Source organism: Nipponia nippon, unplaced genomic scaffold (genome assembly GCF_047370975.1).
Source record: "Nipponia nippon isolate SJK-2023a ecotype South Korea unplaced genomic scaffold, ASM4737097v1 scaffold_2, whole genome shotgun sequence".
In the NCBI taxonomy this organism is placed as follows: Eukaryota; Metazoa; Chordata; class Aves; order Pelecaniformes; family Threskiornithidae; genus Nipponia; species Nipponia nippon.
This window is the reverse complement of record NW_028262336.1, coordinates 56,501,290-56,522,770: the sequence shown is the minus strand read 5'-3', so window position 1 is coordinate 56,522,770 and position 21,481 is coordinate 56,501,290. Positions and strand designations below refer to the sequence as shown.

The following is a 21,481-nucleotide window of genomic DNA, read 5'->3' as shown; positions in this document are numbered from 1 at the left end:
AAAACAAAGTCTGTGGCCATCACAGAATCCTCCACTGCAGGACAGACTTCGCTCCTGATAGCTGACAGAATATAGTTCCAAAAATTAACTAAAACAAGCAAAGGTAGAGGCAGCCTGAAATAATGTCTCAGATAAGTGGTGTGAACATATCTATGGAATCCAAATGATGAAATGCATTGGTTAAACTTTCAAGGACACTTTTCTGATGGGCTCATTTTGCCATCCCTTAATTCCACACCTCTCTGAGAGCCACAAGAGCTACGTGTGCTAAAACCAGAGGGAGGGTTCAACTTGCAAATTAAGACTGTGTTAGTTAAATATGTGGGTACCTATGTGTGAGCTAGGTGTGTAAGCTCCAATAGAGATCTGGGACAGGATTCACTTGCCTAAAAACATGCCTCTAGTGCCATTTGAGACACCCTTAGACACTTGAGGCACCCACAAGGCTTGCAGATGTGGCCCAGGACCTGTGAGAGACCAGGGTCCTCCTGGGTGTCCTACGTGGTCTGAAATGCACAGTGCGAGACTGACTCCTGCCTGCAGGTGATGCAGGCTGTAAAGCTCAGAGCTATTCAGCCAAGCACGCCTGCTCCATGGTACGCCAAACAGCTTTGCAGACATTGTGGGCACTACTGATGAGGTCTCTGCTGACTACAGCAGTTAGGCACTTAGATCACACCTAGTCAACTCTATTGTAGGCACTGAAATTCCGATGACTTGGTCTTCCAACTGAATACGACCACACTACCTCTATCTTTTTTCCTGTGGAGACTTGTATTGTCAATGTGAAATTTAGATGTAGAAGAAAATGGCACTGTGATGGTTGTACTACTGAATTACATAAAATTCTTCATACTTTTTTTACATAAACTTCAGTTACTTCAGATGTCCAACAACTGAAGTGCTATATTCCCAAGTTTTGCTACTGTATTTTACTCCTGTTTACCAGATAACATTTGTTAACATCAGTAGCACACAGCTGTACATCAGTTGCCTCAACTTCACATGTATTTTGCTATAAGCACATGAGTTGTAGCTGATTACTGACCAAGTCTACATTAATTATTTCATTTTTTTTCCAGAAATACTCACTCCTCCATTAAATGTCACTGTCATTTGTACTAAAGATTGCATAATTACATGGCAACCACCCCTTACAAGTCATGTGGAAAACGTAAACTGTTTTCAGTATGAAATTAGGATACAAAATAAGGTAAAAACAATTTCTTGGTTTGTATTTGGCACCATACCTATGTACACGTATATCTATAACGTGCAAACTTCTGTTTCCTTTATTTATTAACTTCTCTCTCATAAGCTGTAGTGTCCTCCTCCTCTGGCCCTGCTGATCTCACATCCTACTACTTATGACCTTATTTCAAACTCACGAGAGGTGCAAAGCAGAAAAGCAGAGGAGAGCAGGGAAATGCTATGAGGGGTCTCTGTCCAAAGACTGGGAGAGCACTTAAGATGCTCTCCTGCATGAGTACATCTCACAGAGATGACCGTGTGATGGCAGTCTGTGATCTGCAATGAGGCCATGGCCTGGGCGACAGCCTCCAGCCCAGGCCAGAGTCCCTCATGCTTGCCCTGCTTCCCAGGGTACCTCGGCTTCAGCCACGCTGATGGCATTTTGCAGATGCTGGAAAGCTCACAACTGCCCCTCAATTTCAACATGTGGGACTGTTTTGCCCCTCGCAGCCTCCACACCTCTCCTCCACCACCTCTTCCGCTGTCTATTGCCCTTTGGCAGCCTTCCCTTAGATGCTGTCCTTCCCCTGGAGCCCAGTTCAGCCAACCTGACCCCTGCCTGTCTACACAGTGTCTGCCAAAACCTCCAGGTTGAAACCAGTGATGAAATAGAAACCACTCCTCTGAAAAATTAAATACCAGCAACTCAGGGGAAAGTTCACTCAGGCCCAGGGTAGGCATCCGCAATGGATGCGTTTGCTTTTCAGTGGGTTACCTTCTACTCTCTCTGCAGTCAGATGTGGTGTTACCCATCTGCTTCCAAGGTAGGTGACAGACAAATCATGTCCTTAAAGTCCTTCTTTCTTTCCATTTGCTATAAGAGAGGAACCTAAGATGGCTATCTATCTCAGGTGTAAACATGATTGTACCAAAAGTGAGCTGGGATTTCTCCTACGCTATGAGCAGACAACTACCGATTTACCATAGTGACCACAGGAAAAGTGCAGGGCAACACAGAGCATGTCATTTTACCATAGCTGAAGTATGTCTGGTTTCCACCAAGTACGACAGAACAGAGAGGCTGAGGTATCAAATCCTCCTCCACAAATCTCAGAGCCTAAAGGACCTGATTTTAACACCCCTTAGGACAAAGGGCAGGAAAATTCTTTGAGTCCATGAATTTGACAAGAAGGCAAGAAATACCATTCTTCCTCCCATCCCTGGGATACCTGTTTCACCATTACATGATTTCCACACATGGATAACGTCTGTGCCGTGACAAATTAGGACTTCCTATCTACCCCATTTCCCAGCTACAGCTCACGAGGTGTGACATTCATCTCACAGACTGAGACACCTTAATGTAGGTGTCTGCAAAGGAGCACAGATATCCCATAACAGTCAATGCACACCTAGGGTTCCGTGCAGCTGAGCAGTAGGTGCGTCATGCCCCTTAAGGTGCTATAGGTACTGGAGGTACCAGGGGTACCTAACATGGAGATGGAAGATATAACTCACACCTTTTGGGAGGGGCCATCAGAGGCAAGGCAGGATACCCCGTAGCTGCTAAAATGGCACTATACATCTAAGTTTTAGGCAACTCATTTGCACCCTCCCTGCTCACAGCAAAGGCTGATGACTTCCATCATGTCCTAAATTGAAAGAGCTCAGCTGACAATGAGTAATGGGGAAATACTGGTCTACTATCCATTGTTAGTGTTTCATGTAGGCATGAACAACACTGAAAGCCGGAACCCGGGTAAAATCAAGGAAGACTTTTAAGCCCTGGGGGTGCAAGTGAAAAACATTGGTGCCCAAGTTATCTTTTCTTCCATCTTGCCAGTTTGAGGGAAGGGGGTAGCCAGAAATAGGCGCATAACGCGTATCAACTCCTGGCTATGTGGCTGCTGCCGTCGTGGGGGGTTTGGCTTGTACGACAATGAGGCATTCTTCGATGACTATAACATGCTAGGGAGGGATGGAATCTGCCTGTTTAGAAGGGGCAAGGGAATCTTCAGCAACAGGCTGGCTAACTTGGTGAGGCAGGCTTTAAACTGAAGGACTTGGGGGGCGGGGTCCAAAACAGAAATGCTCATGCCATCACATCCAACTGGGGAGTAAGTCAGGCCAACCAGAGCAGCGACAAATGTTCCTTAGCTGTCTCCCAAGATGTGAACCAGAAGAGCAACCACCTCAAGTGTATGTATATAAATGCACACAGTCTGGGAAACAAACAGGAGGAACTGGAGCTCCGTGCCCAGTCAGAAGGTTATGATCTCATAGGAGTAACTGAGACATGGTGGGACAACTCACATGACTGGGGAATCATGATGGACAGTTATAGGCTGTTTCGCAAAGACAGGCAGGGAAGAAGAGGTGGAGGAGTCGCCCTCTATATTAAGGAAAAACTCGAATGTATCGAAGTCAACTACAGTGATTGTGAGTTCTCTATGGAATGCCTCTGGGTTAAAATCAGAGGAGTCTTCTCCAAGCAGGACCTTACAGTGGGCATCTGCTACCGACCTCCAAACCATGATGATAAAGCTGATGAAGCAATATTTGGGACACTAAAGCAAGCTTCTGGTCAACAGAACCTGGTTCTTATGAGTGACTTCAACTACCCAGACATTTGCTGGAAATACAACACAGCAGCTCGCATGTCATCCGTCAAGTTTCTGGAATGCGTAGAGGACTGTTTCCTCTTACAAATGTTAGATGTGCCAACCGGGAAGGAGGTGCTGCTGGACCTGTTATTCACAAACCAAGAAAACCTGCTTTGTAATATCTTGGTCAGTAACAACCTTGGCTGCAGTGATCACAATATTGTGGAGTTCGGGATCTGGCTGAGCATGCTGAAGGTTAGCACCAAGACAAGGGTTCTAGATTTTAGAAGAGCAAACTTCAGCTTGCTCAGAGCTCAGTTGGGAGGGATTCTGGGGGATGCTTCCATGGAGGATAAAGGAGCTAGCGAGTGCTGGGAGTTCTTCAAGAATGCTCTCTTGAAAGCACAAAAGCAGTGCATCCTCTATAAAAGAAAGGGAAATACATGGAGCAAGAGGCTCCCTTGGGTCAACCACAAGCTCCTGGGTCCACTTAAAACCAAAAGAGATGCATACCAGAGATGGAGAAGTGGAAGATTATCCTTTGAGAACTACAAGGGCATTGCCAGAGTGTGCAGAGATGCAGTTAGAAAAGCAAAAGCTCAGCTTGAATTGGAACTGGCCAGAGATGTCAAAAATAGCAAGAAAGGGTTATTCAGGTATGTAAATTGCAAGCGGAAACAGAAGGAAAACATAGGCCCACTGTTAAACAGCAGAGGTGAATCAGTCACCAACAATGCTGAAAAGGCAGAGGTTCTCAACACTTTCTTCACCTCTCTCTTTACCAACACTGTTGGGTCTCAGGCATTGGGAAAAAAAATCCAGGATGATCCAAACATAGACCCACCATCAGTGAAGGAGGAGTTAGTATGTGAATTATTACAGGAGCTTGGCCCCTACAAATCGATGGGCCCTGACACCACCCACCCGAGGGTGTTGAGAGAGCTGGCTGATGTCATGCCGGGGCCACTCTCCATAATCTTCGAGAAGTCGTGGAGATCGGGGGATGTCCCAGAGGACTGGAGGCAGGTGAATGTTACCCCTGTCTACAAGAAGGGCTCAAGGGAGGATCCAGGTAATTATAGGCCCATCAGTCATACCTCAATCCCCGGGAAAGTTACGGAATGGATCCTCCTGGGGGCCATCACGAGTCAAACGAAGCATGTGACTGGGAAAAGCCAACACTTCATAAAAGGCTTCATAAAAGGCAGATCGTGCCTGACTAATCTGGTGGCCTTCTATGATAAAGTGACCTGCTCGGTTGACATGGGGCGAGCGGTCGACGCTGTCTACCTGGACTTCTCCAAGGCTTTCAATACGGTTCTCCACGGCCTCCTCCTGGAGAAATTGATGCGTTATGGCCTGGACAAGTGGTCTGTGTGGTGGGTGAGGAATTGGCTGACGGGCCGCACCCAAAGGGTGGTGGTAAATGGCTCTTTTTCAAACTGGCAACCCGTCGCAAGTGGGGTCCCCCAGGGATCGATATTAGGCCCAACACTATTCAGTATCTTCATCAGTGATCTGGATAACAGGATCAAGTGTAGCCCAATGAAGTTTGCAGATGACACCAAACTGAGGGGGGAAGTAGACACTCTGGGAGGGAGAGCCACCCTGCAGGAAGATCTGGATAGGCTGGAAGAGTGGGCTAACAAGAACCTTATGAAGTTTAACAAGGACAAGTGTAAGGTCTTGCACCTGGGAAAACAGAATCCAGGAGTGCAGCTCAGGCCGGGAACCACCTGGCTGGAGAGCAGCTCCGTGGAAAGGGACCTGGGGGTCCTGGTGGACGGGAAGCTCAACATGAGTGAGCAGTGTGCTGCTGAAGCCAAGAAGGCCAACAGGATGCTGGGTTGCATCAAAAAGGGCATCACCAGCAGAGATAAAGAAGTCATTAGAGGCTTAGAGATGATCTCATCACCATGTACCAGTATTTAAAGGGGAGCTACAAAGAAGATGGAGACTCCCTTTTTACAAGGAGTCACATGGTGAGGACAAGGGGTAACGGGTACAAGTTACTCCCAGGGAGATTCCGATTGGACACGAGAGGAAAATTTTTCACAATGAGAACAGTCAACCATTGGAATAATCTCCCCAGGGAAGTGGCTGACTCTGCTACGCTGTACACGTTCAAGACTCAGCTGGACAGGGTGCTGGGCCATCTCATCTAGACTGTGCTCTTGCCTAGAAAGGTTGGACCAGATGATCCTTGAGGTGCCTTCCAACCTGGTATTCTATGATTCTACGATACTTTATAACACAACATACATGACAGGTGAATTTTCTGAAATGAGACATTCCTTGCAATAACATCTTTCTGACTTTTCTATCATGCTAGCTATCCTTCTGACATTACAGGTGGTAGATGTTTCCAGGGCCTCAGCTTTTTAATGTTTTCTGGGATCCTTGCTAAAATCACTGCTGTTGATTTTGTTCACTCATTTTTGAACCTATCCTTTTTTCAAAATTTTCAGGTTCTTTGATCCAGGTCAATGTTTGACGCTAGATAATTAAATTTTGATTGTACGGAATGCATAAGTACCTCTCCACAGCACTTTGGGGAAAGCCCCTGAGTATGGATCTCTCAGATGTCTAACAGAGACTCGGACTGGAAGGAGGATAAATTTGCTGTTCACATCAGTTTTATGCCCCATGTTATCAAACTATTGAGAAATCACAGCTTCCAGGTCTGCTGTGTTTGGAGGATGATTTGATTGCTTGTGTAATTTGAATATATTTCTGCTGGATGAGAATGCACAGTGTAAATATGCCCTTAGAGGCAAATACAGTTACTCACAACCACTGATATATAATTCATGTTAATAATGTTTCCTTCCTTTTCTAAAATGAAATGGAGGAAGCCAAAGCTCTGAATAAAGTGCTATATTCTGGGACATTACTGGAGCAGAATATCCAATTGATTTTTCAGTTTAAAATTACTTATGATCTTTATAAGCAAGAAAATGAGAACAAGAGAGGGAGAAATATTTGATTATTTGACAAGAAAATAATAAAAATGAATATTTGTGTTTGGTTTGCAGGATGAGCCCAAACAAGAGAAAAAGGATCATCTTGTAAAGGTAAGTATTCTTGTCCTACACAAATTTGTGCTTTTGCCCACTTAAGCATATAAATACAATTATATACAATATAGTTACTTCTAGAACGATAGTTTTTGTATCAATATAGCAGTAAGAATTCAGAAAGAAATGTTCCTGTGGTGTCTTTATGTGGAAACTTCTTAATATATCCCTTTTGGATGGGGTAGCTTACACTAGGCAAAATTTTCGATGAATTTCACAAAATTTCATACTTTCCATTTATCACACAAATAGATTTTGATTAAGGCAGTTGTGACATTTTGCTTAATATAATTGGAAACATTTTCTTTCTTCTCCCTGTTGGTGGAAAAATACCACTGTAGTTCAGGACAGCTAGACAGAGGGAATGCCGAGATCTTCAAAATCTGTGAAAGTTAATTGGGATTCCAATACACACTGTTGGTCTTCTCCTGACAAATGAGTGGTCCTTTCAGCCCTGGAAGCATCTTAAGCTTGGCAGATTCCAGACTTTGTATAAAGTATCGTGAGGCCAGATGATAGATATCTGTTATTGGATTGTCTTAGAAACATTAAGTCTGTTTAGCAAAGACAGACACCACCCAGGGAATATTTGCAGGATTAATCCCCGTAAAGGTTACCAAGGTGAATTTACAGGGTACTTCTCCAGTTTCAGCTTTCTGTCCTCCTGTTTTTTTTAGGATCCATAAACAAGGACAGGGAAAAAAACATGTCCTTAAAGCATAATAAATCTAATTAAATTAATCACCCAATAAACTTCAAAATCCAACTTTAAACTTCAAAAAACAGAAAGATTCGGTGGCAGGAAGAACTAATTTATCACGTTTTTAAATTTGGGGAGAAGAACATTCAACTACTACATACTTACAAAGTCATACAAGTTAGTTTTTTATAGAAACTGTATCAGGAAACTAAACCCCAAATTTTATTTATATTTGCCTATGGGGTGAAATGCACAGTCTGATTGCTTTGATTTTAGGTACGGAAAAACAGATATGAATTCCAAAATTACAACGAGAAAAAAAAATACATTCTGAAAATCAGAGCACGTGGAAAAAGCTGTCTTGTAAGCTCAGTCTGGGGGGAATGGAGTGGACCCATCGAGTTTGGTAAGACTGTGAAATATTATTTTAATATAGATCCTTTTTTTTTCAGTATTACCATGTTTGCCTCCCTTTTTCCCTCACACTCACAGTTACAAATAAAATCTTAATTCTTTCCCAATGACATGGAAGCAACCGGGTAGAAATTATTAATGTGGAGGAGATGCTTCAGTACTATAGCAATGGAGGCTGATACCAGCCTTTGATTAGTTGGGATTGTGAAGGCAGCAGTTTCTCAGACGTCAGGGCTACAGGAACAGGCTGAGGCAGACCCAGTCTTGTCATCAGTTTGCAGTGCTGAGGCTACCTTTCAGTTCTTTAAGTTTTTGCCACGAATATAATCCTCTTCCTTCTGCATCTTCCTTTTCACCCTTTTCTCAACACTCTTTTTACAGTTCCACCACTTTTGCTCCGTTTTTTGTACTGTGACACTGTTTCTGCTTCTCTGGATTTTTTCTTTTTTCTCTACATTTTAAATGTTCAAAATGGTTTTAAATGCATCAAGCATACCTGAACTTTTTGACAAGGTTCTCTAAGAACTCAAGTCGAAATCCTTCAGATTATTTGAAAAATTGGGTGAAATTTGCATTCATTACTGGCAGTCACAAAGGTAGCTTTTCAGCATGCTAAGATATTTTTCTCTCTTGGATGTTTCAGGTCAAGGGAAATATTACTTTATTTTTGTGATTTTATTTCTGGTAGCACTTGGAACAATCTCAGTGGCACTGATCCAATATTGTCTTTTCAAAAGGTAAATCGACCTTATTGATGTAGAAACTATTGATATAGTAGTATTTCTATGAAACACATTCCTCCTATCTCCTACCTGCAAGCTTTAATAATCAAATTATTTATGTCATAAAGTATTATTATCAGTATTGTTCTGGATGCCACTTTGACATGCAAAACCACTACAGGTGAAAAAGAGGGAAAGAATGTTAAAGTTAGTAAGTGATTGATTCCACTAGATACTGCAAAAACATTTCTGTTCTTACTTTTAAGCATTTAACATCCACATTGCTTTGAAGCCATTGGCTTCATACAATACCAGACAAGAGGGAATGAGGACAAGTGAACGTGTCACTAGTTTGATAAAACTTCTCACTTAGCGGTGAAAGAAAGTTATGTCATGTGATTTATTGAAAGTAATTTTTTAATAAAGTATTTACTGTGACTCTTGTCACAAAATAAATTTTAGTTATCCAAGTGATAAGATAGTTACCCACCAGTCCACATTCAAAATATTTTCCTTCTCGCTTATTGATTTGTAGAGCAATAGCTATTCAATCTTGAAAGTAAAAAATGTCCTTAAGGTACAACACAAAATGTTTGTGTAAGTTATATTACCACTATTTTTAATTCTTTCACAATCCCATTTTCTACCCAAAGGTACTGCAGTTTCAAAAGCATATTTTCTCCCATTCCGCAGCCAAGAGACAAATTTAATGCATCAACTGATGAAGATATCCAGGTATGCTTTCTTTTCAATTCCGTCAAATTTGTTAACTATAAACCACAATAGGTCAAAGACTAGAATAATTGGTATATAAAGATGAGAGTTAAATTTGGTCCATTAAAAACTAATTTGCTCCCATGCAAAGTATGCTGTTTTGAAACTAGAAATGCTCTATGCCAGCGCTGAGACTAGTGATTATCCTGTACGTATTTGCAGCCATATTTTAAGGCCAGTTACCGCTTTTACTGAGACCAGTAATTTCTGCGTGTAGCAGCTTTGCTAGGTTGCTGTTCATACTTTGAAAATAACGTAAGAGAGAAAGCATTTGCCATTAGCACTTTCAAATATCAATGATCATAATACAATGTGAATATATATTTTATAAGTCTGACCTATACCCGTGTAAAAAAACCCTGTTGCATTGAATCATGAAAAGCAGGGCTGGAAAGTCTCACCAGCTTAACAAGCCTTCCTCTTTGCTTCAACATGGGATTAGCTGTGACAATTTTGACGTTTTGTGCAAATTGTGTTCAGTTGAAATTCTATAGCATCATTATGCAGTCTATTGCAATGTTTAATTATCTTTATTTTTAGAAAGCTTTTTTAATAGCCTGTTTTACTGCACTTAAAATCCATTACATCTTATCCTTATTCCTTTCCTGTTTACAGCATCTTACACACTTGCACACTGTCAACAGCAACTAACTCTTCCAGTCTTTCTTCACATGTCAGGACAACCCGGCTTCAAACCATTCATGCTTCTCTGCTCATTCGTCCACTTGAAGAGCAGTTTGCACAGTGTCTGCATAGTGAGGGAATGCTTTGTATCAACTGCCTAAAGCGAAGAGGTACTTGCAAGTCAATAAATCAGACCAGTTGTTTATTGCCTACAATGTTTCAGTGACCACCACCACACTTTTCAATGAGGCTTTCAAAAGTGACACAGAAGTTTTCCATCAATCCTTTAAAAAGAATCCTCAAAGCTGTTACTACTAAATCTTCCCAATTTTGGTAACTGTATACCAGCACATTGTCCTAACTTACTTGTCGTGGATCCTACCATCTTTGGCTTTAATAGAAAGGCAGGTAGCAATGTAACTTGGATGAGTTTCTTCATCTATCTTAAGTCATAAATACCCGATACTTCATATCAGGCTGCCAGAGCTAAGGCTACAGAGCAGCAGTCCATAGTCTATCAGATTATTCCTGTGCATATGCTGCTGGAATTACTCAAACCACTCCGCTACAACCCATAAGCCTTTGTGGATGTGGTTTTGTAAACGGTGGCACAGGCACTTCCACGCAGGCAGCAACTTAGCAGCAGTAATTGTCAAAGTTCAAGTGAAGCCCTCAGCTCCGGTTGCCTCATACCTGTCAACAGGCACCGTGAAGGTAATTCATAAGTCTGTCGTGTCTAAACAGTCTCTAGACTCTTCTTTGCCTATTTTAATCCAGTCTTAAAGCCTGGTTTTATTTTACCTTTTCTCTCCACACTCAGATATCTAACACTGATTGAATGCTGCAATTCTTCAAAGTGGATAATAAAGCACAAATAGGTTACCTCAGGAGACCTCTCCTTCTCTACTGAATACCAGGATTATCTCTTCCTGGCATTTAGTGCTAATATATTTATGAGATATTTTGAACCTGTAATACCCTTTTTAAACGCCCACACCTTTTTAAAGCTTGCATTCCCTCATTTTGTCTCTACTTACTCAACCTTTCACATTTTCTCATTATATTTCCTGTTTCACAAGACAACTTTTCCTTAGATCACTGAAAAACCTCATGGTTTACAACCTTAACCTTTCTGCACTGAGTTTGCACTTGTACCCTTAACGCTCGTGTTCAAGAACTCCCAGTTTTCCTGTTTGCTGTGGGCAAGATCCTACCAACCAATTCACTCAGTTCATCAGACACCTTGCATTCCTCTAACCCATTTTATTTTACTCCTCTTCCTTCACTTTTTGGTCATTCTCACCCCAAATGCTTTCCTCACCCTCACTCAGAATTACACTTTTAATACTTCGTTTTCCTCTTTTCCTGAATTAAATACATTCCAAGAACTTGCGAGAGACATTCTGCGTGCAGATGCATTGCTTTCCTCAGTGAATGGCTGAGTAGCGTAAAACACCGTGACCATGAAGCCCTGCAGTGCTTACCAAGCCCACAGATCTCCTAGACAAAATTCCCCAAGACCTTTTGGTTCCATGTTCTGCAACACACCCTCAATATGACAGCAAGCTTGCTTTTTTTTACCTTGCCTTTTTTTTTTTACTTTTTCCAGTACTATCCCTCCTACTTTTTTAAAAATCAAATTTATCTCCCCTCAATATTTTAAGCCCCAAGCCCTGTATCAGTACTATGATCTTACCCAGCAACTTCCACTCTCATAGAACTCTAGGTTAACCAACGTAAAACCTCATGACAGCAACCAAAATGTTTTCTCTAAGTCTAGTTAATGCCTACACATGGAAAACTCGGGCAATACTCACTGAATAAATTTCTTCTATTGTCTCAGTTAAGATCGTCCAGCATTTAAATCAACTTTTATTCCTTTTCCTTCAGCTGACAAATAGCTAGCACTGATCATACATGTTAAAAGTCAAACAATCCTTAACTGTTTTCTCCTGCTTTGCAAGCATTTCTTAGGTATTAAAGTAGCAAGACGAGGTGCCTTTGGTACTGGTGTATCTAACATTTAGAAAAGTTCTCTGACCAACAGTGAGTCTGTAGCTTATTGCATGTTACAGAATTTTCTTTCTCTTTAGACAGAATACGTAAATCTACCAAAAAAAAGTCCTACCGAGGAAATAACTATGGTTGAAGAGATGACTTAACTTTCCGAGAAGAAAACACACTTGGATTCCCCAACATGAAAGAAAATCATGGATCCTCCTGACAATTACTTCAAAGCACAGACTATAAGTGAATATCATCACCTATAAAATTATTTGTCCCATAAAAATCCAACTAAAATGGAGCAGGGGGAAAAAAAGTGGAGAAAAATCAGTGAAATTTATTCTTTTCCCTTTTTTCAAAAACACAGTACCTGGCAGCCAAGCTTTTCTGCAAACACCTACTGTGAAGACCTGCTTAACCCTGTTGAGATTGTCTTCACCATGCGAGACAAGGCCTCTCACCCACAACACAGAAGAAACTTGTTATTAATTCCCATCTTTATTGTTATGATGCTTCTTTCCTCCGAATATAATGATTTCCTACAGAATGGTAGGACTGCTTGAGAATGCCACAGTAGCTAGTTTTCCCAGCTTATAATTTTTATATACTCAGAGTATTTTCTGAAGGGGAAGCTATTCAAAAATGTGTTTAAAACTGCCCTTCAACCTTGCAACCAGCAATACCAAACTGCCTCAGCATATTCAACAAACTTGACGCAAAACAGAAAATGGGAAATACGACGACACTTGCCAAAAGTAACTGAATGTTCGGCTGCCAGCCAGCCATTTCATTAGCTCAGTACTGCCAATGCAAATGTGAACCTCTGCAATGTTAGTATGGCCTCAACACACATATAGCATTTAAGTTTTCAAAAAAATCCAGTTAACAGTTGTAAGAACTGGAATTAAATCTGTAATAAGATTAATAACTGGATTTTAGATGTGAAGATTCCCTCACACCAATGCATTTTATTTATTCCCTTCTAAGTGTGCAAGCCCTATTTTCAACACCTTTTTAAAATAATATAGGCTTTAGATGCCAGTATTTTCTTTACAAATGCTAGATGTTTTCCTGTTAAAAATATTTTTCAAAATAAATACATTTCATCAAGTGCTTCAATAAGGCAGAAAACAAATGCTTTTTTTAAAAGTCTCATTTATTGTTTGCCTCTTATGTTCCCACACTGCATAATCACACATTGAAAATTGCTGCTGCACAACTAAGGGAAGCCATATACTAAAAAAATGAACACCAAGTAGTACATGCTGAACACACAGCATAGGTAAATTGCAGTTCCACTTAAAAAAACCCCACACCCACACTTGCATTGATTTCTTTTCCTATTTCTTCTGGTTAAAACCTAGTTCTGGAGGGAAGGGAGAAAGCTGAAGTAACTGTCATGTTTGGTGCTTCCTCACAAAGCTAGGGCCGCCATACGCCCGCAGGGAGGTTATGGGAGGTATTCCATCATTATCTCTTCCTCCGATATAGAAAATAAACCTAAGCAACGTATTTATCTAGACAAAAACCCTCTTCCCCTACCCTCCAAAATTAATATAACTGAAACAGCAGGTTGATTGGCAAGGTCAACATCAAATGACCTGCCCGCACCAAGAGAGAGCTACCATTACTGAACAGGATAAAAACACTTGTAGTAGGTACGTAAAGTTTGCTCTTAGTCCATGTACAAAGTACCTGTGTAACATACATACATTCACATACAGATGCTGAAAGCAGTGCTTGTGCAACAGTGAAAGGAAAAAGGTAAGTTATGCTCAAGAGAAAGGTAATAATCAGCCAAAGCCAAGTGGGTAATTTAAATACTTCATCTTGAACAGCAACCTCAGAAGGCACACAAAAGAACTCAAGACAGCTCAGTCAGCCTTCAATGACTCATAAAATGACACAGTTTCCTTCTCAAGATACAGGGAGAGTTCTTAAAAACATGATTTCCTTTACTGGTCCCCCTACCATGTCTGCAGATTACAAAGTACAAAAGTAAGATTATATACATATGAAGAACAGCACGTAAGTATTACATCATCTCAAATAGCAGTATGAGAAATTATTTAAGCTGTTTTTGGTCTTCTGACAATCCTCAGAACTAGACATCAATCAGCTAATATTGAAGGGCTGACCTACCTTGATCTACATTTTACAGCTACACAGAAGCATACGTATTCCTCCCACACACCCCATCAACTTCACCTCTTAGAATGAGCCTCGTTTCAGATTAAATTCACCTTCCACAGAGGGTACTGACCACTGCTACAGATCAGGCCAAACAATATCTTGAATGGCACAATCAGCATTTCCAAATAGCAGCAACAATACAATACATAGGTTACTCGGAAGTTGAAGGCATTTACTAGGTTCCTGGGTTTTTGCATGAATGCCATGTTGCTCTCTATATTGATTTAAAAAAATTGTTCATTTTAAGCTGTTTTACCAAGGGCAAGAGTACTACTTTTTGACTGTCCTTGGGACTTTGGGTTCTCCTAGCACTACAACAGAAAACCCCCCTTTTTAAATCATATGAAAAATTGCAAATCAATTTCTAAGAATCATGCAAAAAGCCACTTGCAGCAGCCCATCATATACTATCAGGCACAAAGAATGGGAGTGGTTTCTATTAGTATAACCCATGCTTCCCTCCCCCCCAAAGTTCTCACATTCAATTATTTCTTAAAAAAAAAAAAAAATCAAGCTTATTCTGTTACAGAGTGCAGTGTAAGTGTATCAGAGGAACCATTATCTGAAACAAGTTTTCAAACAAAAGAGGCTTTCCCAAAGCTTTTATGTAATAATTTCAACACAGACAGAGTAAGTATGTTTATTGTTTTACAGCAGAATGCCCCAATTTAAGAACAAAATTGCTAGATGTTCAGCTGTGCAAAATGGTACATAGTGCTTCAGTACAAGTGGAAAAGAACATGATTTGTTAGCAAGTACTTTCAAATACAATTTTATGGTCCTAGAAGATAGGACTTGAAACCGGGGACTGATCCACAGGCAAACAATTTTTTCTGCCTAAATTGGACCCAGCCACTTTGGACCCAGCACCAACACCACTGATTCCTCATTGCTGAAAAAAAAAAATCACCACACTGAATTGCCAGATTCAGTGTCTTCATGTATGTTACTGAGAAATGGATCAGTCCTTTATGTCAGTTTCTAGCCCCATCTACAAATATCATCTGGCTCCGATAAATAAGACTCACAGGAATTTCTTGAAGGTCAATGGTCCATAATGGTAGTTACTCTACATGATCTGCTCAACTTGATTTCCAATTCTAGTTAGGCTGCTTAAATGATTTTCTTGAATTCGTCGTACAGCACAAGCACAAAAGCACCCCCCATGCCTCTGAGAACATTAGACCATGCACCCTTGAAGAACGCCTTTCCTCCCTCATCCCTTGCAATCTTCCGCCAGCAGTCAATTGTTCCAGAGTACATGATATCAGCTGTAGAAAAAGAGCAAAGAGTCATTTTTAACTCCTATAATTGTATCTAAGATGTTTTTAACAACTGCCCTGCTTCACTTCTCTAGCTACTTTGTGTTGTCCCAAACCACATTTTAAGACTGTAACACAATACTAGTTCAGGCAGTAAAAAAGCTTCCTATCTGCTTGCCTAGTTATTAAAAGCGAAGTCATACAACAAAAATGTTAAGTGCTCTTTTTGACAATTACACTGTCCCCTGATTGCCTTCATTTAATTTGTCATGGCAAACAGGTAGTCCATTTGCCCATTTCATATTCTATAAAGAAAAGTCCTCAGCATAATTCCAGACAAACACTGCAAGTTATGGCCCGACTGCATTTCCTCCTATCATGTAAATGTACTATACCTTAAATCAGATTTATGGAACAAGGAACTGTAAGTGCTGAGGGATGACTATTAGCAAAAAAGCACTCCATCTCGTTAATGCTGCTTAAAGAACTGCACAAATTAAGAGCCTACCTCCTTTGCGTCCTGACTGCATCATCATTCTACGCCGCACTGTATCAAAAGGATAGGAGACCACACCGGCCACAGCAGTCACTGTCTGGGCAATCATCCAACTGATAACAATATGAGTGTTCCTGGGATCTGGGAGCATGCCTGCAATAAAAAAAGCAATTAGCGTTTTATCTTGTACATCCTCCTCCATTTCACTCACTGCATGACAGCTACTTTACTGGACAAAGTATTATGAAACATGGTAAAGCCATACTTTTGAAGTTGCACCAAGACACTTGGTAAAATTTAAACATGCTGAAGCAGTATTAAAAAAATCATGGAAATTCACAGGATTCTCTTCTCAGTAATCAAAACAGGTAACATTTAGGCAACAGGATTCTTTACAGACTGGCATAAGAAGAAATCTAACTATTCCCTACTCTGTAGAAATAAGTCATCATCCCCGTGAATTACACTGAACTATAAGCTAGTATCAACGACCTCTGTGCCCAGATGTCAAGCTTAACAAACAAGTGCTTTGTAAAAGCATTGCTCAATCCCATTCTGCTAAACATACTTGAATTGGTTTAATATAACTACAGGACTGCCCTGAACAAAAAAAGAACTTGTAATTGCATATGTTTACCAACATGCTTTGCTGGCATTAGGAAAAACTCCTTTAAGGACAAGTACAAAACCAGGACTATTTGAAAGCAGCCTGCTGCCATCAATACGTGCCTGAGTTTTGCCTTGAACACTGCAGTGTCACTGATGTTCGCACCAATGCTGCCCCCTTCCACCACACTCACATAAACTATAGTTACTACAGACAGACATGGAGTAACATCCAGGAACAGACATGAAGAGACACTACAATTCTGAAAACAGGGTTATCAGATCCTCCCTGAAATTTTACCTTTTGCTGTATCATAGATCCCAAAGTAGGCAGCTCTATAGATGATGATGCCTTGGACAGAGACATTGAACCCTTGATACAAGCCACGCAGACCATCAGACTTGGTAATTTTGACTAGACAGTCCCCTAGACCAGTGAATTCTCTGTCTGCACCAGCTTTTCCAACATCAGCAGCCAAACGGGTTCTTGCAAAATCCAAGGGGTAGACAAAGCAGAGGGAAGTGGCTCCAGCTGCACCACCAGAAGCCAGGTTACCAGCGAAATACCTCCAGAATTGAGTGTGCTTGTCTACACCTCCCAAGAACACCTGCTTATACTTATCCTTGAAGGCAAAGTTGAGAGCTTGAGTTGGGAAGTATCTGATGACATTTGCCAAGTTTCCTCGCCAGAAAGACAGCACTCCTTGTTCCTTTGGAATACGCACTACACAATCGATGATACCCTTGTACTGCTTATCAGCGGCAATTTGTTTACTTGCATGTTGCACCTGCAAATAAAAAGATGTATTTTGACTGTATGCCTTGGCAGGCCTGCACTACAGCTGGGCTTAGTGTGCTTATATTATAAAACAAAGAGCTCTTAAGCCTGAATGCTCGATGGCAGTTATACACAGAGATTAAGCCTCTGTTTGCCATGACAAACCAGCCGTGACAGCAAACTTCCAAGAAGCAAAAGCTCCTGGAAGAGTCTGAATCTTGAGACTGAAAAGAATTGACATTTATTTGTATTTTGGTGGAGACGAAAGAACTCGAGAGTTGGTTGACTTAATTCTCAAGAACTAAAAGCCTAGGTTTTACACACACACAATAGAGAATGCATGTGAAGGAAGAACCATAGATACAGGAGGCCTGGCACAATCCTAAGAACCATAAAAAGCCTTAACCTTGCTTCCCAGCTTCTTCAGACCTCAGGACGTGCCAAGACAGGAAGGCCCGGGCGTGAAGAACAAGGGCACGCACAGGACACGTACGTGAAGGCCGGGGCTACCCGGAGCCGAGAGCCCGCAGGGACCGAGGCGGGCCTGCGGGCGCCTGCGGGAGCCGCATGCCGCCGAGAGGGCGGCCAGCCCGCGGCCGGGGGCAGAGGGGTGCGGAGCGGCGGCCGCCAGCGCCGGCGAAGGTCAGGCGAGTCACCTTGGGGCGCCCGCCCGCCCCGCGCCCCGCCCCGCCCGCAGGGGTCACGCGAGGCCCCGCGCGTGCCCCGCCGGCGGGCCAATGCGCTGCCCGGCCGCGCCGTCACGTGAAGGTCACCAAGATGGCGGCGCGCTGCCGCCCTCCTCCCCTCGCCCTCTGCGCGCTCGGCGCCAGGAGCGGGACGGGAGGAAGTGACACCGGGAGCCGCCCCCTCGCCCCTCCCTCCCGCGGCCCGCCCCCGCCGCAACGCCGCGCCCCGCATAGCGGAACCGGCTTCCCCGCCGCCGCCCGCCGCCCACGTGACCTCCCGGCCGGCGGCCGCCGGGCCGCCGCCTCGCGCGCGCCCTTTGTTCCGCGGGGGCGGCGCGCGCCCGCCCGCCCTCACTTCCTCTCCCCCCCCGCCCGGCCCGCGCGGGCCTGCGCGGGCGTCTGCGGGGGCCGGCGACGGGGCTGCCCCCGCTCCCGCCGGGCTCGGCCGCGCCGCTGACCTGCAGCAAGAGCTTGACCCGCTCGATGGGCGCCACCGCGGTCTTGCTGATGGCGGCAGCGACGCCGCCCGCCAGAAAGTCCTTGAGGAAGGAGATGGCCTGGTCCGCCATGTTCGCGCCGCGCCGGAGCCGCCGGGAAAGAGATGCCGCTGCCGCTCAGGCCGAAAGGGCGGGACCGGTGCCGCGCATGAGCTAAATGCCGGGCCCCGCCGGCCCCGCCCCCCAGCGCCCCATTGGCCGCACCGCCCCGGGGGCGGGGCCTCGCCCCTCGGGGAGGGCGGGGCCGGGTCGCCTCAGGGCGGCGGTGATGGCGGGCGGCGGGGCGCGCGGCGCCGGCCCCGCCCCCCCCCCCCGCCCCCGCCCCTGCGGCGCCAGTGGCGCAGCGCCGCGTCGCCCAGGGCGCCCCGGCCCGCCGGGCCCGCCGCCGCCGCCGCCGCCGCCGCCGCCGCCGCCGCCGCCTCCAGCGCTGCAGGGCGACAGGCCTCGCCCCCGCCCCCGCCCGGCCCCCGCGGGGAGGGGGGCGGTGGACGCGGCACCGCAGCGGGGCCCGCCTCGGCCTCGCCCGGGCCGCAGCGGAGCGCGAGGATCGGCGCTGCTCGCACCGTTTTTTCCACGACGGTCGCTTCCTGAAGCGTCTTCCCCGTCGCTTTGCGCCGTTCTCGGCGGAGCGCGCAGGAACCGGTGCAACGTAACGGGTCACATCTGGCAGAAGCGCCGAGCCCCGCGCGGCCGGAGGCGACGCCGAGTGCGAGGCGGCGGAGGGGCGGGTGTGGGGTCTGTGAGCCCGGGCGGTCAGGGAGCGCGTCCCGCGGACAGCCGGGCGGGCTGGGCGGCTCGGCGCTGGAAGCGGCGGGGGGCCGGCACGGGATGGAGGCACCGCTTTCTGCGCGGGGCCCTGGGCGGCAGCGGCCGTTAGGAGGGGGGGAGCGCATTTGGGGCCAGCGGGTTTTGCTCCGTGCTCGCCACCCTCAGGGTAATGCTGGTCGAAGGCATCTCCTTGTTTCCAGGTTCTGTGCCCACCTGCTCCTCCTCACCATTGCGGTGCCAGGCGTCGCAGTGCCGGGCTTTACGGCCAGATCCGAGACAACGAAGTGCCAGAGAACTTAACCGCGCTTTCCTGGAGGGACAGTGGGGAAGCGTGGTCCCGGCTTCTTCTTTAGGCGCTCCAAGCTAGATGCTGTGAAAAGCCCTTCAGCAGGTTGCCCAGGCAGGCACTGACGGCAGGGCCTCTGCCCCTGCCAAGACAGGCCTGGTCTCCGTCAGTCATTTCTGCTAATTTCATTGTATGCGAAGAGTGAAATTTGACACCTAATGGCCAAACAGCAGTCTGAAATTACACCTGTTCTTTCTAAAAGTGAGTCTTGAAATTGTTCTAGCTGGAGGGCATTAGTTCACGCACACCTTTTGTTATTGCTTTCACTTTTAATGGATGTTTCCTACAAAAGTAAATAAAGCCAAACATTTTTTTAAATAGGTGACTGGCGAACCACAAAGTTGCAGGAGCTGAGATGTCTGAAACCACTGCTTACACATGTGTGTACTTCGCAGGATTTCACAATGAGAGCCTCTCTCTTGGAGGGTGTGTTGTGAGAATAGGATGTGCCAGGCATAGCCTTTCTCTCTGGTGTAGTACGATAGACCATGTATGATACGTCACTATACCTTTTTTTTGCACATCAAAAGATAAGAAGTAAATTCTGTGCTATTTTATATTCTAAATCATAATACAGATACAATGAAGTGCCCACACAGGGTTAGGCACATACAGCGTTAGAGGACCATATTTTGGGTGTAATTGATGAAAGGCTGTGGTGCATATTCTCAGCCAGGCACACACAACTTAGTGTGGCATTTTTCTTTTAAAAAAAGCTCATAATACTCTCATAGCACAACACAATGTGTGCAAGGCTGGGATTTTTCTCCCCATAAAGTTTTCTATTGATTAAAAAAAGCACTTCATACTCAGGGACTCTGAAGTGTTATCAGTTTGAAAAATGAAGGTAAACCATACGTAACTTTTGTGATACGAAGCTGTTCAGTCAATGGTTGTCCTGTCCCGTTCACCTTGGGAGCTCAGATGCATCTGACCAGGGGAAATCCTTTTCTCTTTATCACCCTTCTATTCCTTCTGTTGCTGCACCTTTTTCTTTTCTGTTCTTTATCTAATCTCATATCCATCTCTCATACTATCCACTTTCGTAAGAGCTCACAAATTAAGTAGGGCTAAAAAGGAGGAGGAGGATGTTCTTGAACCAAATGTGGTGCCCCCGCATTTCATCTCCAGTTATAATCACAGATGAAACTTGTGCTTTTATACAACTGCCTTTTCCAGAAACCTCACAGAAGGCAGAGGAGTCTGTCTTGACTCTCTTGAGAAGCTGCTGCTCCAGTCTTCCGTTTCCAGTTGTGACTACGCCATTGCAGTAGCAGTTTCCGGACTTCATTAGACAATGTTTCTTTATTTACAGTAGAGAGTGTAACATAAAATGATATTAAAATGGATGGTGATGGAGTATTGAAATGATACCTGCATTAACCTCGTGAAACAGGTGCAAAGCAATGTGTGCTGGTCTAAAAACTGGAGTATTCTAATTGCACCACGTATGAAGAAACTGTGATTTCTCAGCAACGTGAATACTGCAGTAGGGCTGCTGATACCATTTGTGGTTGGAGATTTGTTTCTGAGGGTACTACAAGTGTTGTGCAGCCACAGTATCACTGTCATCAAATGATGCCAGAATCTTCTGTCATCATTTTACTCAAATTCAAAATAAATGCAATCAATCTCTCCCCCCTTTTTAAAAGGAACTTCAGAAAGCTGACATAACGTTTCTGGTTTATGATATTGATGGGAAACTGAGAATGTATTTGCTTAATTACAAAACACCAAATG

The 21,481-nt window shown here is 44.2% G+C and overlaps 2 protein-coding genes across 9 annotated transcripts in view; one reads left to right on the top strand and one right to left on the bottom strand.

The window, feature by feature from the left end:
- The window catches only part of LOC104009839 (granulocyte-macrophage colony-stimulating factor receptor subunit alpha), a 30,055-nt gene extending 15,271 nt beyond the window's left edge, over positions 1-14,784 (top strand). For 2 of the 8 annotated variants that reach the window (XM_087757298.1, XM_009461869.2), the window contains exons 7-12: positions 1,083-1,213; positions 6,830-6,868; positions 7,848-7,977; positions 8,629-8,722; positions 9,361-9,442; positions 12,199-14,784. In XM_087757298.1, the coding sequence (XP_087613424.1) occupies positions 1,083-1,213; positions 6,830-6,868; positions 7,848-7,977; positions 8,629-8,722; positions 9,361-9,442; positions 12,199-12,267 (545 nt within the window). In that variant the 3' untranslated portion in view covers positions 12,268-14,784. Of the gene's footprint in view, positions 1-1,082; positions 1,214-6,829; positions 6,869-7,847; positions 7,978-8,628; positions 8,723-9,360 lie in introns of all 8 variants that reach the window. The other 6 variants (XM_087757300.1, XM_087757303.1, XM_087757301.1 and 3 more) reach the window with 6 other exon arrangements.
- Positions 14,785-14,928: 144 nt separating this feature from the next.
- On the bottom strand, positions 14,929-18,771 carry SLC25A6 (solute carrier family 25 member 6). Its single transcript, XM_087757306.1, has 4 exons — positions 18,589-18,771; positions 16,968-17,454; positions 16,073-16,213; positions 14,929-15,573 (listed from the first exon to the last, which is right to left on the bottom strand). The coding sequence occupies exons 1-4, from the start codon at positions 18,697-18,699 to the stop codon at positions 15,416-15,418; spliced, it is 897 nt and encodes a 298-aa protein (XP_087613432.1). The 5' UTR covers positions 18,700-18,771; the 3' UTR covers positions 14,929-15,415.
- Positions 18,772-21,481: the final 2,710 nt, after the last annotated feature.